This window comes from Lampetra planeri, chromosome 34 (assembly GCF_965212315.1).
Source record: "Lampetra planeri chromosome 34, kcLamPlan1.2.h2, whole genome shotgun sequence".
Classification (NCBI taxonomy): Eukaryota; Metazoa; Chordata; class Hyperoartia; order Petromyzontiformes; family Petromyzontidae; genus Lampetra; species Lampetra planeri.
Window position 1 is genome coordinate 7,649,153 of NC_136140.1, and position 18,364 is coordinate 7,667,516.

At 50.3% G+C, this 18,364-nt stretch overlaps 1 protein-coding gene across 1 annotated transcript; it reads left to right on the forward strand.

The window, feature by feature from the left end:
* Positions 1-267: 267 nt before the first annotated feature.
* Positions 268-18,056, forward strand: SHQ1 (SHQ1, H/ACA ribonucleoprotein assembly factor). The gene is made up of 13 exons (XM_078610651.1): positions 268-451; positions 1,952-2,114; positions 2,457-2,521; positions 10,161-10,283; positions 11,103-11,272; positions 12,044-12,156; positions 12,831-12,910; positions 14,362-14,516; positions 15,350-15,403; positions 15,573-15,696; positions 15,887-16,007; positions 16,104-16,221; positions 17,074-18,056. The coding sequence occupies exons 2-13, from the start codon at positions 1,972-1,974 to the stop codon at positions 17,773-17,775; spliced, it is 1,968 nt and encodes a 655-aa protein (XP_078466777.1). The 5' UTR covers positions 268-451; positions 1,952-1,971; the 3' UTR covers positions 17,776-18,056.
* The last annotated feature ends 308 nt before the right edge of the window (positions 18,057-18,364 follow it).

Sequence of the window (18,364 nt, forward strand, 5' to 3'; positions counted from 1 at the left end):
CCCCCCTCCCTCTCCTTTCCCCCCCCCCTCCTTTCCCCCCTCCCCCTCCTTTCCCCCCCTCCCTTCCCTCTTGCCCCCCTCCCTCCTTTCCCCCCCCCCTCTTTCCCCCCTCCCCCTCCTTTCCCCCCTCCCTTCCCTCTTGCCCCCCTCCCTCCTTTCCCCCCCCCCTCTTTCCCCCCCCCCCTCTTTCCCCCCCTCCCTCCTTTCTCCCCCTCCCTTCCCTCTTGCCCCCCTCCCTGCCCTCTCCCTCCTTACCCTCTCCCTTCCTCCCCCCTGTGTCGTCACTTCCTGCCCTGCGCCCCATGTGTCGCCAAGGCGAAGTCGCTCACCACCACGCGTCTCGCTTTCTCGCCTCGTTTCTTAAGCCGCCCGCGTCCTCCTGCCACTGTCGCTCACGCCCCCGTTTGGGCTGTTGCCTCTGCCCCCAACAGCACGTTGAAGAAGTCGTGGGGTAGGTAGCCTTTGATATTTGGGGTTGGTTTTTAAAAAATATCTTCCTCCGTGCGTGCATTCAGACTGGCACCACGTGTTGTTGTGATGGGCAGATTCATTTCCATGCGGTGCTTTTGCCTTTGCTTATGTTTTTAGTTGTTGCTACTTTTGTATATAATAATGTACTATTTAATGTGACGAATGACAGGCGTGAGTCGTGTCTTTGGTACTTGTGTGAACAGTACTCGGCTGCTTTAGTATTATCACAATACTGTACATAGGGCGGGTAAAGGTGCAGCCTTGCAATTTACGTCCTCATGCCACTGCTGGCAGAAGATGCTTGCACGAGTGCAACGGACTTTACTGAGCTCTGTGTGTCCCTCTAAGAACCCATGCGAGGCCCTCTCGAACCCCTGCGTAGTCCATGCACAGTAGCGAATGTCTAATACGTTGTGAGCAGCAGCAGAGGGCAGTGTAACAACGTGAGTGATCAGCAGAAGCTATCATTTTAGATTTGAAGTTTTCGTGACTGCAAGGATGCATACTCTTGGTTCTTTCGGTAAAGTCACGTAGGTAAAGAAAATAATAAATAAAATTAAAATGTATTTAACTTTTATTTATTGTTTTCTTTACCTAAAATAAAAATAATAGTTGAATAATTTTTTATTCATTTTATTTACCTAAAATAAAAATAAGTTTTTTAAAATTTTTATTTTTTATTTTCTTTACCTAAAATATAAAAAAATACTTATTTTTTTTTAATTTTCTTTACCTACGTGACTTTACCGAAAGAACCAAGAGTATGGAGCAGAAACTATGGCTAGGAAACTGTGCTCTAGCTATTGTATGTAATTCATCATGTGGATATCGAACAAACGCCATTGGGTTTTAATTTGACGGTGGCCTCTCCGAAATAATAAAAACTGGGCCATAGCCCCTAGTGTCAATCATGGTGACATTTACAATGACCAGGTACGGCAATCGAGTGCCCTGAGTTTTAACAGGGGCAGAAAGTTCCGTGCCCCTTTGCCACTCAAAGTTTCCAGCTTTCCCATGCATTGTGATTCGGTGATGCGAAATGATTGGTTTATGCCAGTACACCGGTGCCAGCTGATAGTCAAGGTTTAAAAGGATGCAGGAGAAGGCATTTTGAATGATGAATACAAACTGCAATTAAAGTGTGTTTTCTCGATAGAGTAATGTGTTATTTTATTGCAGAACAAGTGAGACAACTATTTATTAAAGTAGATTTAATTAAAGACCTAATAAATACTATAAAAGGAGGTTTCTAATTTAAATAAATGATTCTCAACAAAGATGGACATCATTGATCAAGTGGGTTTTACTCGCGTGTAGTTTGTCACAGCACAGCTGGGAATATGTCAGCTGTTTAACATTGTGTGGAATTCAAAGTTTACGAGCAAGATGGATTGTTGCTGAACTGATAGGTTGATGACAGTGTTGGTAGTCATACATCCAGCATTAAACGGCTCCCCTCTCTGTTCTGTACTTCACCCAGAGACGAATCGAAACCTAACCATGCTCACTCCGGCGTTCGAGTTGAGCCAGGACACCGATCACCTGACACTGACGATCCGCGTGCCCTATGCACGTGTCTCAGAGCTGGACCTCTACATCGATGGTCACGACTTCAAGTTTTACGCCAAGCCCTACTTCTTGAGGCAAGTGCTGCCACACAACACGTGTTTTGGGCTGTACTGTGCGTGCGGTATATGTCCGACATTTTCACCGCACACCCTGGAAGCATCTTCAGGAAGGGGAACATCGTGCCGAACCACATGCGGTACAATCCAAAAACACATGGGAAAGTTGTACAGCACAACCAGAACAGCATATGCAATAAGTATGATAGCTGTTGACATTTTTTTAATGAACTAACAGGTTGGGTGACGTCTTGCCCTTGTTATCTATGTTCTTTGGACATATTTGCAAGTTCCACGTTCAAGCCAGTATCAAAAAATGCTACCCTTGATTTTCATTCATAAACTGAAATGCTCTGTTAGGTTGAACTTGCCAGGACGGATAATTGAAGATGGTCGAGAAAAGGCCTCCTATGATGCAGAAAAAGGTGCGGTGTTACACTCAAATTATACAAATAATTTATTCCACCCATTAATGTTAAACCAGGCGAGAGAGCCCATGGAAACGAAGCATCTCTTTGTCAAAGGAGGATCTGATCACAAAGCAACATGGTGCATTTACAGTGGAAATATTCCTTAACATAGTTAAAGATTTAGCGGTAATAACAACATATATAGTGTAAAATGTCTAATACAATACTTTACATCTTGACTTAAAGCTTTCGTGACTGCAGGAATTCATATTCTTTGGGTCTTTCGGTAAAGTCATGTAGATAGTGACAATTCGCGTGCCCTATGCGTATCTACGTGGCTTTACCGAAAGACCCAAATAATTCAATACTTTACATTTTGCTGTTTAATATTGCTTTTCATGCAGATGATCCCAGGTTGCATTACAATAAAAACACTCTTTGGCTGATCAATCCAGCTCAAGGATGAAGCTGATGCAAACAAAAAAAATGCAATTAAACCTAAAATAGTATAACTTCAATGCGATATATTCCATCCATATTGGGTGTAATTCATTAACATGTCTTCCAGTAAAATCCACCAGAGTTCAAAAGTATTATATGTGTAATGCGGGCGTAAGCGACCTTCCGGATGTGACGTCACGGGGGGTGGAGTCATGTGACGTGGGGGGAAGGTTCGGGGCTTTAAGCGGGTAAACCGGAAGGGGAAGTCAGTCGGGGTGTGAGCGGAATAGAGTGAGGCCACGCGGGCGAGAGTGTGGAGAGGGGGGGGCGCCGACGGCCATCGGGAGCCAACCCCGAAGATAAGAGGAAGCTGCGGAGGGGTGTGCAGCTGCAGAGGAGACAGCCGGGAGGGCTGCGTATTAGAGGCAGCGGTGTGGCTGCCAGGAGGAGCTGCGGAGAGAGAGGGAGAGAGGGCTGCTTGTTAGAGGCAGCAGTGTGACTGCCAGGAGGAGCTGCAGGGAGAGAGAGAGAGAGCAAGAAGCTGTCAGAGCTGCGGAGGGAGAAGAGCAGCAGCGAGTACAGCCAAGGGGGGCTGTGTGAGAGAAACAGCAGCAGAGCTGCTGTTGTGGATCGGGGCCGACATTGGAGTCAGCGCCGAGGAGAAGCTACAGAGTAAAGACAGCCGTGTGGGTGTACAGCACGAACCGAATAATAAAGGACACTGGGACAGACATCGTGGTCCAGTCGTTTATTACACTGGTGTCGGAAGTGCAACGGCATGTCGAAACAAGTGAGGAAGAAAGTTAATCCGGCGCCTGCATCGGCTTCTTCGTCCGACGACGACGAACTCCCTCCAACCGCGGATCCTGTTGGGGTGGTGGAGGAGAGCCCGGCTGAGGCGACCACGGGAACGGGAGTGGAGGATGTTGGCGCGGTGGCGGGTCCGTCGACATCATCAGACGCGGATCAACGATGGCAAGCGATGGCGGTACAACTGGAGGCACTTAAGGACGTCCTGGCGCATCTATGCCATCTCGTCGCGCCAGGGACGATGGATGATGCAAGTGGTGCTCCGCGGGCCGCCACGTTGCCTGTCCTGCCGCCGCCATTGCCCACGCGGCAAGAGGCCGCCATTTTGCGCGCTCCGTGGCGCCAAACCGCCATCTTGGCCACGCCGCGGGCCGACGCCATTTTGAATTTGCCATCACAACCACCACCATTGGAAGACGGCGGGAAGAGGAGTCGGAGTCGCCACCTTACAACGGTTAAAGAATTTTCCGTCGGTGGGGACTGGAGCGCGTTCGCCTGCCGCTTCTTGGCGGCGGTACGCACAGCAAGATGGACCGATGCGGAGGCTTTGGAGGTGTTGCCGACTCTCCTGGACGACGAATCTGTCCAATTCTTCCGTTCCATAGCGACCGATAAGAAGGCAACTTTATGTGGTGTTTTTCAAGAAATGGCCGATGCTTATGAGCCACCAGATGATGCGCATCGGCGATTCGCTCAACGACAACGAGCACCAGAGGAGTCGCCCGTGGCGTTCAGGGGTGCGGTGCTGGAGCTGGCCATGGCAGCTTATCCTGAGACGCCACAGGACCTGCTTGAGCCTCTCATATTAGGGAAAATGTTGGAGCTGTCTCGGGATCTAGGGATCCCCATGCCTGTGTGTGGGCATGAGAAGCTAACTTCCCGGATGGCTGCTAAGTGTCTCGATGCGCAATTCAACCTCCGTCGCTGGAAACAAGTGACGGCGTGGACGGGGGGGCCCGTCAAAGAAGGGGAGGCGCTGGGGTGGAACCCTGCGCAGGCCGTCTATGTTCCGGATGACCGGGGCCCTCAACAACTGACGGCCGCCTCCGCTCCATGGACGGGACGCGGCGGGCCGAGACCGCGCGCGGTGCTACCAGAACGGGGCCGTCAGGAGGCGAGGCCTGCGCTTCGGCGCAACGAGGCCGAATGTTTCCGCTGCGGGCGTAGGGGCCACTACGCCAGAGACTGCTGGGCCCGCTTCCCGGCTCCGCCGCAGCAGGAGGCCTCGGCACCGGTCAAGTCGGCTAAAGATCCTCCGAAACAGGCATGTCGGCACGCACCAGACACTCGGCAAGGCTTTCCACCTCACCCACCACCTGTGTTGCGCGATCCTATTGTTGTTGTTAAAGAAAGGCCATCGACGGGGCCTTGTCATTCAGTTACGCAGTGGCGCAAATTGGCACGGAGAGTTGTCGCGGCCGCTACGGGTTCGTCCACTGTACCGGGGTCCATACAAGGTGTGGACGTGCGCATTTTGGTCGACTCGGGGGCGTCTGCGACTATTATATCGGATGTCATTTTCCATCTGTTGGGCATTCCGTCGGGGGCTGTGCGTCCGGTTTATGGGTCGTGCGTCGCTGCGAACGGGGGTAGCATGGGCATCGTGGGTCAGGTGGATGCTAAGATATCTATTGGGGATGTGTCGGCCTCGGGTGTTGTGTTGATATCGAGATCTTTGGCGGTTCCTTGTTTGTTAGGCACCGATTTTTTGGCTAAGATGCCCATTTTGATCAAAATCAATGAGAATTGTATTGAACTGCCGGGGGGCCGTCAAATCTCGTTTCTGCCGTCGCCCTGGGGGCGACCTGCTTCGGCCGTACAAGTGCAGGCGCTGTCCGTCGCATCTGTGGACATCCCACCTGGTACACAGATGCTTATACCCTTGCGGTATCGGAAGCCCCTGCCTGATCGGCTAGGAGCAGTAGGGGTCTTGTTGTCACCGTCCGCCACGATAACAACCGGGTTGGCGTTAGTGGGGGCACAGATCATCGTCCGGCCGGATCAATTGCCGTTTTTACAGGTGCTTAATGCGGGGGGAGAAAACGTCCGTGTCCCGGCCGGTACGGTTGTGGCACATGCCACTACGGCGTTTGCGACCCATGATTGTCCACATAGCCGGGGAGTTGTTGCTGGGGTTTCCGAGCCAAGGAGTTCGGATGATCGTTGGGTTGCTCAATTATGTGACGAAAATTCTTCCCTGTCCATGGAGCAACGTGGTGCGCTGCGTAAATTGTTGTTGACATATTCCGATGTGTTCAGCTCCGATGATTTGGATTTGGGCCGCACTTCCTTGCTTTACCATCACATTGAGACGGGCGATGCTGCCCCTATTCGATTAAATTCGCATCGGATGAGTCCTGCGGAGCGAGAACACGTACGGGGGGCAGTGGAAGACATGTTGGCTGCGGACATTATATCGCCATCTAACAGCCCATGGGGCGCTCCAGTCGTCTTGGTTAAGAAGAAGGATGGCAAATTGCGATTTTGTGTTGATTTCCGCAAATTGAATAAGATATCGGTGGCAGATGCGTACCCCCTGCCGCGTATGGATGACTCCCTCGACGCATTGTCGGGGGCTAAGTTCTTTTCCACACTGGACCTCTCTTCGGGATTTTGGCAGCTTCCCCTTGACGAGTCCTCACGGGAGAAAACCGCATTCCGTACGCCGCAGGGGTTATTTCAATTCAACTGTCTCCCGATGGGATTGAATGCGGCCCCTGCTACATTTCAAAGATTGATGGAGCTCGTTTTGACGGGGTTGCAGTGGGAGACATGTCTTATATATTTGGACGATATCATTGTCTTCAGCCGCACATTCGATGAACATTTGACGCGGCTGGAGACAGTGTTCACGAGGATGCGTTCTGCCAAATTGAAATTCAAACCAAAGAAATGTCACCTACTGCAACGGTCCGTCCGCTATTTGGGGCACATTGTGAGCGCTGAGGGAGTGTCCACGGATCCGGAAAAGACGGCGTGCGTCCGGGATTGGCCGACTCCGGCCACCGTGGGGGATGTTCGGCGGTTTTTGGGATTTGCCTCGTATTACCGAAGATTCGTGCCGGGTTTTGCGACGATTGCGAGGCCTTTGCATCTCCTTACGGGTAAAGGACGGAAGTTTGTTTGGGGACAGCCGGAGGAGGCGGCCTTTCGGAGTCTGCGTGATCTATTGGCCACGGCCCCAACATTGGATTATCCCGATTTCGATCACCCATTCATTCTTGATACGGACGCGAGTGACACAGGTATTGGGGCGGTGTTATCACAGTCTAAAGGGGGTGTAGAGCGTGTCGTGGCGTATGGTAGCCGAGTCTTGTCTCCTGCGGAAACCCGCTACTGTGTCACTCGCAGAGAACTATTGGCGGTTGTTTTTTTCCTACGGCAATTTCGACCATACCTCTACGGTCGTTCTTTTATTGTGCGTACGGATCATGCGGCCTTGCAATATGCCCTTAAAATTGACCAGCCATCCGGACAGTTGGCACGTTGGTTGGACACGCTACAGGAATTTTCCTTCCAAATTCAACATCGGAAGGGTGTGCGCCATGCGAACGCTGACGCACTTTCCAGATTACCGCGGCGCGCCCCTTGTAAATGTGAGTCGGGGACGCATAGGTGTTCGCCGATTCCAAACCCCCCTCAGCCGCTCACGTTGGCCGTCGAGAAGTCGGACACTCCGATGGAACCGGGACCGGCTGACGGGGTTTTGAATCTGCCGCGGTCTGTCTGGATCCGGGAACAGATGATGGATGAGTCATTGGTGTCCTTGCGGAAGCGGTCTGCTAAGGACAATGGGAGTCCGAGTACGGCTGTGGGGCCGCAAACCGCTCTCCGAGATGGTCTGCTTATGTGGCGGGAGGGGTTCCAGGAACGTTGGCGCCTGGTGGTACCAACGTCCTTGCGGTTCGAGTTGATTAGAACCCTCCATTGTGACACTCTCTTACATTTAGGGGTGCAGAAGACCTTGTTGACGTTGCAACGTCATTATTTTTGGCACGGCATGGCGACAGATGTCGTAGGGCACGTGCGCGCGTGCCCTGCGTGTGCACAACGTAAGCCGCCGAAACATCCTTACGTGCCGCCTCTCCAGTCGATTCAGGTGTCTCGAGTCAATGAATTGGTGGCACTGGACATATTGGGACCTTTTCCACCATCGGCGAGGGGTAATAAATATTTGCTGGTAGGGGTTGAGTACCTCTCCCGTTGGCCGATGGCCTGGCCGTTGCCCGATCAGTCGGCCGCGGCCATTACCGACGCCTTTTTGTTTGGGTATATTATGGATAAGGGGGCGCCTGAGAGACTCCTCACGGACCAGGGCAGGAATTTCTCTTCTAAATTATTGGCGGAAGTGTGCGCGGGCCTTGGGACTAAGAAAGTACGGACATCCCCATACCATCCGCAGACGGATGGTATGGTTGAACGGCTGAACAGGACATTGTCTGCCATGCTTTGCCATACCGTGAGTGAACAACAATCAGATTGGGATCTGCACATCCCCGGGGTGCTTTCGGCGTACAGGATGACGCCTCATGCGGCTACGGGATATTCGCCGTTTTACCTTATGTATGGTCGGGAAAACGTGCCGCCGGTGGATGTGCAATTGGGAACTGGGGTGAAGGGACCTCGGAAACCACTTCCTGAATACATTCAGGACACGGTTCGCCGAGTCACGGAGGCGCGGGAGAATGCCCGCGTGGCTACGGCCAAAGCCCAGGCCCGGAACGAGCGATATGCGCGACGGTCTGAGGGGGAGTGCCCTTGGAAGGTTGGGGACCTAGCCTGGCTTCATTGTCCACAGGTACGGCCGGGGACCTCGCCGAAATTGCACAAACCCTGGCATGGTCCCGTACGCCTCATTGCGGTTCCCAACCCACAGACAGCACGCGTCCAGATTGGGTCTCGTCGCTGGGTTGTGCATACGTCGCGCTTGAAACCATATGTTGCTCCCTTACATGATGCGTCATCCCCCAATGTTGCCTTGCCGGGGTCTGTTGCTGCTGACTCTCCCCTGCCTGCGTCCATTGATTTTGCTAGAGCGCCTGTCGTACCTGTTCCAGACAGGCCGGCCGTGACATTGCGGGGGACGAGGGGCCCTGCTCGGAGGACGCCTGCCAGGTCTGCGGGACCTTCGAGCCCTGCAGCCCTTCCGACCCAGCTGCGGGCACGGTCACAGGACAAGCCCAAGACTAACTCTTTAGAGACACGGGACGGCGGTGGACTTCCAGCTGCGACAGGGGGATTACCCCCTGTCGTTCCTCGACTTTCATCGCGTTCCCGTTCCGCGAGTGGGCCGCCGACCGTCCGGGACGGGCCGGCGACCCGCACACGTTCCAAATCGCTTACGTTTCGTTGAGTGTTGTGTCTTGTCATTTTCTTCTTACAGTTGTATTTATTGCATGCTTTTTGTACGCTCGTTGATGTTAATTGCGTTGTTGTTGTTGTTCTTGCTGTTACATTGTATGCTTAGTGTCCTTTAGGGGGGGAAGCTCGGTTCGCCGCATTACGATTTGCTATTGGTCAGCCGAGGTCGGCTGGGATTTTTCTACGGGGGAGGGTGGTGTAATGCGGGCGTAAGCGACCTTCCGGATGTGACGTCACGGGGGGTGGAGTCATGTGACGTGGGGGGAAGGTTCGGGGCTTTAAGCGGGTAAACCGGAAGGGGAAGTCAGTCGGGGTGTGAGCGGAATAGAGTGAGGCCACGCGGGCGAGAGTGTGGAGAGGGGGGGGCGCCGACGGCCATCGGGAGCCAACCCCGAAGATAAGAGGAAGCTGCGGAGGGGTGTGCAGCTGCAGAGGAGACAGCCGGGAGGGCTGCGTATTAGAGGCAGCGGTGTGGCTGCCAGGAGGAGCTGCGGAGAGAGAGGGAGAGAGGGCTGCTTGTTAGAGGCAGCAGTGTGACTGCCAGGAGGAGCTGCAGGGAGAGAGAGAGAGAGCAAGAAGCTGTCAGAGCTGCGGAGGGAGAAGAGCAGCAGCGAGTACAGCCAAGGGGGGCTGTGTGAGAGAAACAGCAGCAGAGCTGCTGTTGTGGATCGGGGCCGACATTGGAGTCAGCGCCGAGGAGAAGCTACAGAGTAAAGACAGCCGTGTGGGTGTACAGCACGAACCGAATAATAAAGGACACTGGGACAGACATCGTGGTCCAGTCGTTTATTACATATGCATGAAAACTTGTAAAACTGTGAGTTAAAGAAATAACTCAACACATTCATCAGCATTGGAAGGAAAATATATAATAGACGATTTTTCAGAAAACAAGCCTTATTAATAGAATGCAAAATAATGTGAATTTGTTGATATTGTTTTGAATTGTGCTTGTTCACCACTGTCAGTGCAGCTTTACCAAATAATTTGTTTCGTATGAGTGAAAGTGTCACTTCTAATTATTTTGTTTTCTTACTGCCAGGCGTGTTCACTATACGAGTCCCCAAGGAGAGCCCGGGGGAGCACTTTGAAGGGTTGGACATGCTAACGGCACTCTTAGCCCCCAGAGGATCCCGCTCAGCCAAGACGCTTGTCAACGAGATGGGTAAATAAAGTAACTCAAGCAGATGACAAACTAAATTAAGCGGTATGATGATGGTCAGTGCGACTGTAACGGAGTACCTGTAGGCGAGACAGAATGGCATGCTAGTTTGGTTTTATTTCTAATATACCCATTGAATGGATGCATGTGTCCGAATCTAGCAGGGTGTGATGTGAGAGTGGGAGATTTGTACGGGATTGAAAAAAATGTGACTGTTCTCTTCCATATGTCGGATTCTATTCATCCCTGCATGAAAATGTTATCTAGTATTACGGTAACAGAAAATACCAAATCACCCACACTGTTTCCAATCTCTTCAGATATCTGAAACTAAGTTTCGATTTAAAGCTTTCGTGACTGCAGGGATTCATCTTCTTGGTTCTTTCGGTAAAGTCACATAGAAGGGAAATAATAAAATAATATAAATAAAACATAATACAGTACAATAAAATAATATAATAATATAATCTGAAACTAAGCACGCTTGTGCCTGGATAATGCTTGTATGGGTGACCATCGTGCATACAATTGTTGTGATGAACTGCTGCGGCGCTGTATTGTCACCTGAGGGCAGTCCAGAAAGTTCCATTGTGCTCTAACTAATGCCTACGGGTCGCTGCCTTCAACCCGCAATGACTAGCGTGGCGAAGTATTGCCACATAATCCCCCATCATCCCCACAGTGCGGTACAGCCCCCATTCATCAGTGGTTTCTCAAAAGGGCCGTACATGGCACTCACATTGTTAAATTAGTCCATCTCGTTGATCGCATTCTGCAACAGAAGTGAGTAACATGGTTGCCGTGCTGTGCCGTCTGCTCCAGGGACACTGGGTGAGAGCCAGGAGGGTGTGGAGGAGCATGACGATGAGGAGGATGACGAGGAGGAGTTTGACTGGCAGGTGGAACAGCAGCTGTATGAGGAGCCGGCATGCTTGGGCGGCACTGGCTACGGATTTGGGGGATCACGCACTGGTGTCTTCCACCGACTGCAGGTCCAGAGAGGACTGAGCGAGCTGATGGTGTCAAACACAAATCCCCCGTCGGGATTTGTGAGACAACTTTGGGATTTTCAAAGCGTGCGCATGAGGGCAACGACTGGCCTGCCTTAAGGGAGCCATGTGTCACATGAGATGGGCACAAGAATCTTTATTAGACAAGGACATGCATTGCATCAGTTAGTAATACATAAGTGTACGGAGAATTGTGGGACAAATGTAAAAACAAATGTTACGCAAAAAAGTCTAGTACATTGCATTTTTTCGTATTTGAAAATTTGCATTACGCTCACAATTTTCAAATCCAAGTTCAACCCCGCTTGGATTGGCGACCACAATGTATAATAGTTGTTATCGGCTATGGAGCTACGTTGTGGGAAGCAGAGAGCAGTCCAGCAAAATAAATTGTTTGACTGTACTTCAGTGCTCCCACATTTCTGTTTCCAACCATCCCCAGCCCACACTGACCAAATAACCCACCCACATACCCGGTGTGTCGAGATCCTAATCCAACAGTGGTTTGGCAAAAGGCTCTTCATGTACATTTTGCGTTACCCATGCATTTTTCATGACTTCGATAGGGGAGTGGTTGTATGATTTTTGCTTGTTGAATCTCTTGCAAAACAAATCTGCCACGTGTGCAGAAGCAAGTTTTGTATTCCCCTAGATTGTGGGCATGCGAGTGCAGTGCAAGCATTGTCATAGGCTGGGCCCTTTTTAATTGAACATGCCATGGGGTTGGGGGGGGGTCACCTGTGTTGGATGCAGGAAGAGCTGAGCGATGTCATCGATCTGCAGGATCCAGAGAGTTCCACGGCCGCACAGCGCAGGACACTCCGTCTGCAAGCGGAGGATTCAAAGTTTGACGCTGATCATTACCTGTGAGTTGCTGTTCCTGTGTGTAAACTAGATAAATATATATCCTTAAGTTTTTAATGTACCCTTCTGTATAGGAGTTCAGTTTATAAGTGCTACTCATTTTTTCACATTGCATCAAAATGCATGTCATTTTAAACGTGGGTCATCGGGTTAGGCTTGCGCCTTTGAGCATGTTTTCGCTCGACTTTTTTCCACTGCTCGCTACTGCTGGCATCATCAGGAGATGAAGTTAAGATTCCAACACTCGTGCATGGCAAAAGCTTGAAAGTAGATATATTCAACACGCAGCCTAACCCGGACGACTACAATGATTATGAAATGGTTGCTAAACGCTACATCCTTAAATGTATATTGTTCAATGAATTAATTATACTGTAGTTACAAATATCCATATTTAAAATTATATGGAGATTACGTTGTAGAGTGCATATTGATTACATTCCTTAGGAGAGGGGGTGGTGTTTATTTATGATTGCGTGGCATTGTTGTGGACGTGCACTGGATTAGCATTTATTTTCTAGGTCATTTCCCACCACAGGTCCCAGGTCATTAATATGCAGATGCTTCATTTTAATGAGCGCGTGCCTGGTGTATTGAGCAAGCAGGTAATTACCAACAGTGACGTGGTGTAAAATGCCATCAATTGCCATGTGGTTACCATGTGCTGCTCTGTCAGAGCCGACTACTTTGAAGACGAGCCGGTCATGGAGATGTTGAGCTACCGGCCTTGGTGGGACGGCTGCGACGCTGGAGCAGGTGAGAAACATCTGCACCACTGGCGGAGCCAGTGGGGGGGGGGGGGGGTGGCACGTGCCCCCCCAATGATCTGTTCGAAATCCATAATTTCGATCGGATCATTGGGGTTTATTAGTAATAAATCGGCATTTTGCGACTGTCACTGCTACTGTGTAGCCTATTATTACGTGCCAGTGACTCTATGAGATGATAGGACAATCGTATGAGTCCATAATTGGCAATAAGTAACGGCAAAGCAGTTATAAGTGACTCACAGAATTGTGCGCAGTTGCGTATACAGTACACGACTTTCCTGAAGGCAATCACCTTCAGCGAGCGCGATGCCGATCACACACGATTCGAATTCGACCCTCGATCGATGGCTGCGCCATCGTCACACATGCGTCGAATAAAAAGCAAGGGACAAGTCCTTACTTACTAACAACTCCTATCATTTTTCATTGCTGGAGGGGTTGCCCCCCTACCTGAAAATCCTGGCTCTGCCATTGATCTGCACAGTGCCAAGAGACATTGGTGCGACGTTTACCGCACATGTGTGGTAAACATGTCTTTGCCAGTGTCGTGCTGTTTTAACAGTGAAGGAAAATATGCATGTACACCCCCCCCGAGGGGGAACCCCCTTATGCCGTGGGGGTCATGAGGTATGTTTGAACATACTTCGCCACGCTGGTCAGTGCAGCTTGGGGAAGGTGAGGAGGAGTTTAACGCGGAGGTTTTTCGCAGCCACTCGTAATCCAAGTGTGGTCAGGGCGCGTATTAAGCATTTCCACACACGACTGCAGCGTCTTAGGGAGTAGAAGATGTGCGCTGTAGTGCGTGGCGGACAGCTTGAGAAAAGAATGCTAAACATGGTCGAATCTGGAATCCCACACTTGGTTAAGAAGAATATGGAAATAATTAAAGTGCTGTGGTTTTTACATGCTTTTATTTAACTCGCTTCGTCTGTTGTACACACTTCCCAATGTGCTATCGACTGCATTAGGTATGTCAAACTGATGACACCACGATATTCTATCATAAAAAATCCAAAACATATATTTAAAAACTTTTTACACGCTTTTATTTAACTTACTGTATGTGTTGTCATATCCAAAAATATTGTAACTCAATTTCAACCGTATTCCCAATGTCGTATCGACTGAAAACTTGGTATAGCTATGTCATACTGATGACAATACTATATTCTATCATTGCAAATTAAAAATAGATATTTTTAAACGAACTTTTTAACGGCTCCAATTGTCCACGCTCAACTGACGTTACCTGTAAATCACCACGTGGTCCCTTACGTCACGGCAAGCCTCGGGGAGCCACGCCCAGGGGCGGGGGGATGTGGAAGGAGGGGAGGGGCGATGGGGGAAGGGGGCAGGAGGAAGGGCAGCTCGGACAGTACATTTAATTAAAGTGTGTTTTAAAAAAAAAGTATTTTTTGATATTTTATGTCATTTCAGTTCCCTTCACAGAGGAGGATAAGGAGCAGCTCAGACGTTTCACCAACAAGAGTTTTGTGCTGGACCGGACATCTCGACGCCAGGCCTACCTGGGCATGGTGGACATCATCCTCGCCGTCGCCTACGATGTCCGCATCACAGGCGGCGAGAGCCATGTAAGGGTGCTCAGCGGCAGTGTCGACTCCGCCGGTCAGACTATGCCATCCCATTGTGTTTCTGCTCCGTTAGATATATTGACGAGACTTTGAGGGCCGTAATGTTAGTCACGCCTGGGCTCTGGCTTGGCCTCTTGACGGAGCTCAGTTCAAGTTTGAGCCACTCGGTTGCTTCCAAAAATGCTTGAGTGGCTCAGCTGTTGTTGCTTGGCTTGGCTCAGGCTTAGCTCATGGAAATCTTGAGCATGGCTGGAACCATGATTGAAGCCTGCTCAGGTGAAGCGTGGCTTTGCGCTTACTTAGATTTGTGCCAAAGTTAATCCTGAGCCGAACTGAGAGTAAGAATATGGGCCTCGGGCAGTAGTGCACAAGCACATTTGAAAACCAAACAGTTTGTACATAAGATAACTTGTCTCTCCTTTGTCAGTCCACTGCTGGATGAATGCCTTCCTATGCTGTGTTGGTCATGGGTCAGTGGGGGTTGTTGAGGAGGGGTGGCCCCAGAATCAGTTCAGGTATCGCTTCCCACGGATGTTATCCGTGGCCAGGAATCGAACTCAGGTTGCCGGATTCAAAGTGCAGTGCACTTGCCACTGCTACCGCTTTAACCCCTTGGTTTGAATGTTCAATTCATCTCATGGTACTAAAGTGCAATTTGGCACCTCCCAACTGTTTGTCAATCTGCCATTCCCTCTGTTAAAAACCAAGGCCTATGCCCATACTTGTAGCAAGTATGTATTTTAAGTGGTAATAATGAGGGAAGTTAATTTCGTGTTTTTCATTTGGGATTATTTGGGCCAGAGAGTTGTTCTTCACAGGGCGTTTTCCCACAGGTGGAGGGACCCTGGAACATCCGCAAACTCAGTGGAACTCTGTGCTGGTTCGAGGTGGGAAATATAGTCACATTTGAATATGTATAATTTTTTTTAATCATTAATATTCACTTGCGATGAAATGCAAGTTTGGTGTGCACATATCTTGTCATGCTTAGATGCCTCAATCTCTTAAGGGAGCGTACACGCTTATTACTGACGTTCTGTTTACGCATCATTTCAGACTTATGAGACTCTACAAGAAGTCCTGGTGTCCTTTGCCAGGAGAGCGCTTTGCTATCCACTTTACAGGCACTTTGGACTCGTCTCGAAGGTAGTAGAAGATGCAGCTCGTATATTTGCTCTGGGTAAGGAATTTTGTTCGGTGATCATTTTAATCGATGAACACTGTATCCCTATGCACTTTCAGCTCTGTGATGTCAAATACCACATGTAGTACGTGATGAAATGTCTGGTCTCCCACTCCCCGGAGCGTGCGTGTGTTGTGTTTGTTTTTGCCGTCGCTCTTTAACTCCTTACGTTGTTGTTTGCCTGCAGGCAGACAGGGTGTGATGAAGTGCCTTCTGGCAACACACAAGTTGTTCCGTGAGAATGACCCTGCCTACATCCTGAATGACATCTACATCACCGACTACTGCATCTGGGTCCAGAAGACTAAGTAAGCAGCGCAAGTTGCAGTCTCTCCCACCCACAATCTTGAGTGTTGCCGTAAGTGCCACTTGACGATCTGCTTGTAAATCCTTAATTGCCACAGACCTCACCGCCTCCTGAACCTCGCCGACGCCCTCAGGAAAGCAAAGATAAGCAAAGAAGAGCTGGGATTCGATCTGCAGGAGGAGGAAAGGATCGGGCTCATGGTGCAGAAGGAGCAGGTGCTTACAGCAGCCATGCTGCATGCCCTCATTCACTGCTTAGGGGGGCATCAAATGAAAGCTAGAATGCATGTCCTGAGCCTACTCAGACATCACGATTAATTGTTTAACAGACCCGGGGATAGTCTCGCTTTTGCAAGAGTGACCTGGGTCGTCAAAATGACAAAAGCGAGACACAGGACAGCTCTGCCCCCTCGTGTGTGACCCCCTGTGAGTGACCCCCTGTGAGTGACCCCCTGTGCGTGACCCCCTGTGAGTGACCCCCTGTGAGTGACCCCCTGTGCGTGACCCCCTGTGAGTGACCCCCCTGTGAGTGACCCCCTCGTGCGTGACCCCCCTCTTGTTGATGTAAACGACATTGCATTCACCGGTTGCCAAAACTCTGAAGGGCGTTTCTGCATCCTTTTGAGAAGTCAACTTTGGGGGGAAAAAACTCGGCACGGTGTCTTTTTTAAATTGTGAAGTAAGTTGTATTGTGTAGTAAGTTGTGTTGTGTAGTAAGTTGTGTTGTGTAGTAAGTGACCGGCAGCACTGATATATTGGGGGTCACATCCGGCAGCCACCCGTAAATCAACCAGGTCCTCAAACGTGGCAATTGATGGGCTTACTAAGGTCTGTACAAAAACCCGTCATTTTAAATGTTTGTTTTGCTTAGATTGGCCTCATTGCAGCTTTTTGAGAATTGAAATGATAAATCAGCCCTGATGGAGATGCAGCAAAAACCACTCTCTGAATTAATAGGTCACTTGAAGTTCTGTTTTCTGACACTTGGTGGTGCACTGCCGTTGGCAGGCGTTTACTCGTCTCCTCGACATCGTAACATTGTAATATTCCTTGCTTTTATCCGTTTAGGAGGAGGAGAAGACGTTGAAAGTAGACATAAAGGACGCGGATGAAAGTGCAGCCAGTGGTGCGGTGTCAGAACTCTCCTCTGACCTCAAGCATCTCAACATCCAACACGATGCATGGGCAGAGAACGAGAATGGCGGCAGCAGCAGCAGTAGCAGCAGTTCGGACTCGGAAAGCGAGAGCGAGTCTTCTGACAGCGAAAGTTCAGAGAGCAGCAGCAGTGAATCTACAGACGGGAGCAGCAGCAGCAGCAGTAGCGAATGTGAGGACGAGGCTGTTGGCACTACCGAGGCCAACTTTGATGCCATGAAACATCAAGAGGCTGCGATGTCGGCATCGGATGTCTCGGATCAGGGTGAGGCCCCTTCTCTGGACATCCAGGCAAGGGGAGCGGCAGACGACCGGGCGGCGTTGGGTGAAGCGCGCGAGTGTGCGGTGCTCGCACGATCTCCCGCGACTCAAAAAAATAGCCGTGTGCACGAGGGAAGCCCACGGGACACTCGCAACCCGACCGGGATTGACCACGGGCAGCCAGGCATCGGCGCTGGCCCCCCGCCGGAGGTACGCCAGTTTCTGGAAGTGAAACCAAAAGCGGAATTCCTCAAGTTGGTCGAAATGCCTGTGGCCTTGGGCCAGCTGGAGGAGGGGAGCGAGGGAGAGCGATGCGAGGAACCGAGGGGACGGCCGCTCATCGAAGAATTGTGACTGGGAAATTTGCATGGAAATAGCGTCGGATAGAAAAAGCCTTGCTCGTCACGCGCGGAGTTACTACGTTCTTGACAGGAGCTACAATCGGCAAATCCGCAATCTGCAGGCTCGGAGGCATATGTGAAAAACGAGGGTTTGATTCACGGTCTGTAATATGACCCCCCCCCCCCCTTTCATTGTATGTTACCCGACATAAACCCAAACATTAAGCGGTATTTTGAGTGTAAAAAAAAATGCGATTAATATTTTCTCGTGTAAAATATAACTTGGATGGTAAATGTATAGCATTGGAAATATATAATGTAGTGTACAGTATTGTACACGTATCCACGTACAATATTGTACACTGCATGAAGAAACAATTTTGCGGTTGAACCCCTTTAGCCCCACTGGAAGCTGGGAAACGCCACTTGGCCTTGGATGATGGAGACAAGACGGCACTGTTCTTAGGGGCCGCCCATAAATGACGTCACGCGATTTTGTACGATTTTTGAACCCCGCCCCCTTCGTCACACGGCGTCACAAAAGTCATTTCCCCCCCCCTCAAAAATGACGTCACAAAGCTCTGTCCCCCCCCCCCCCCAAA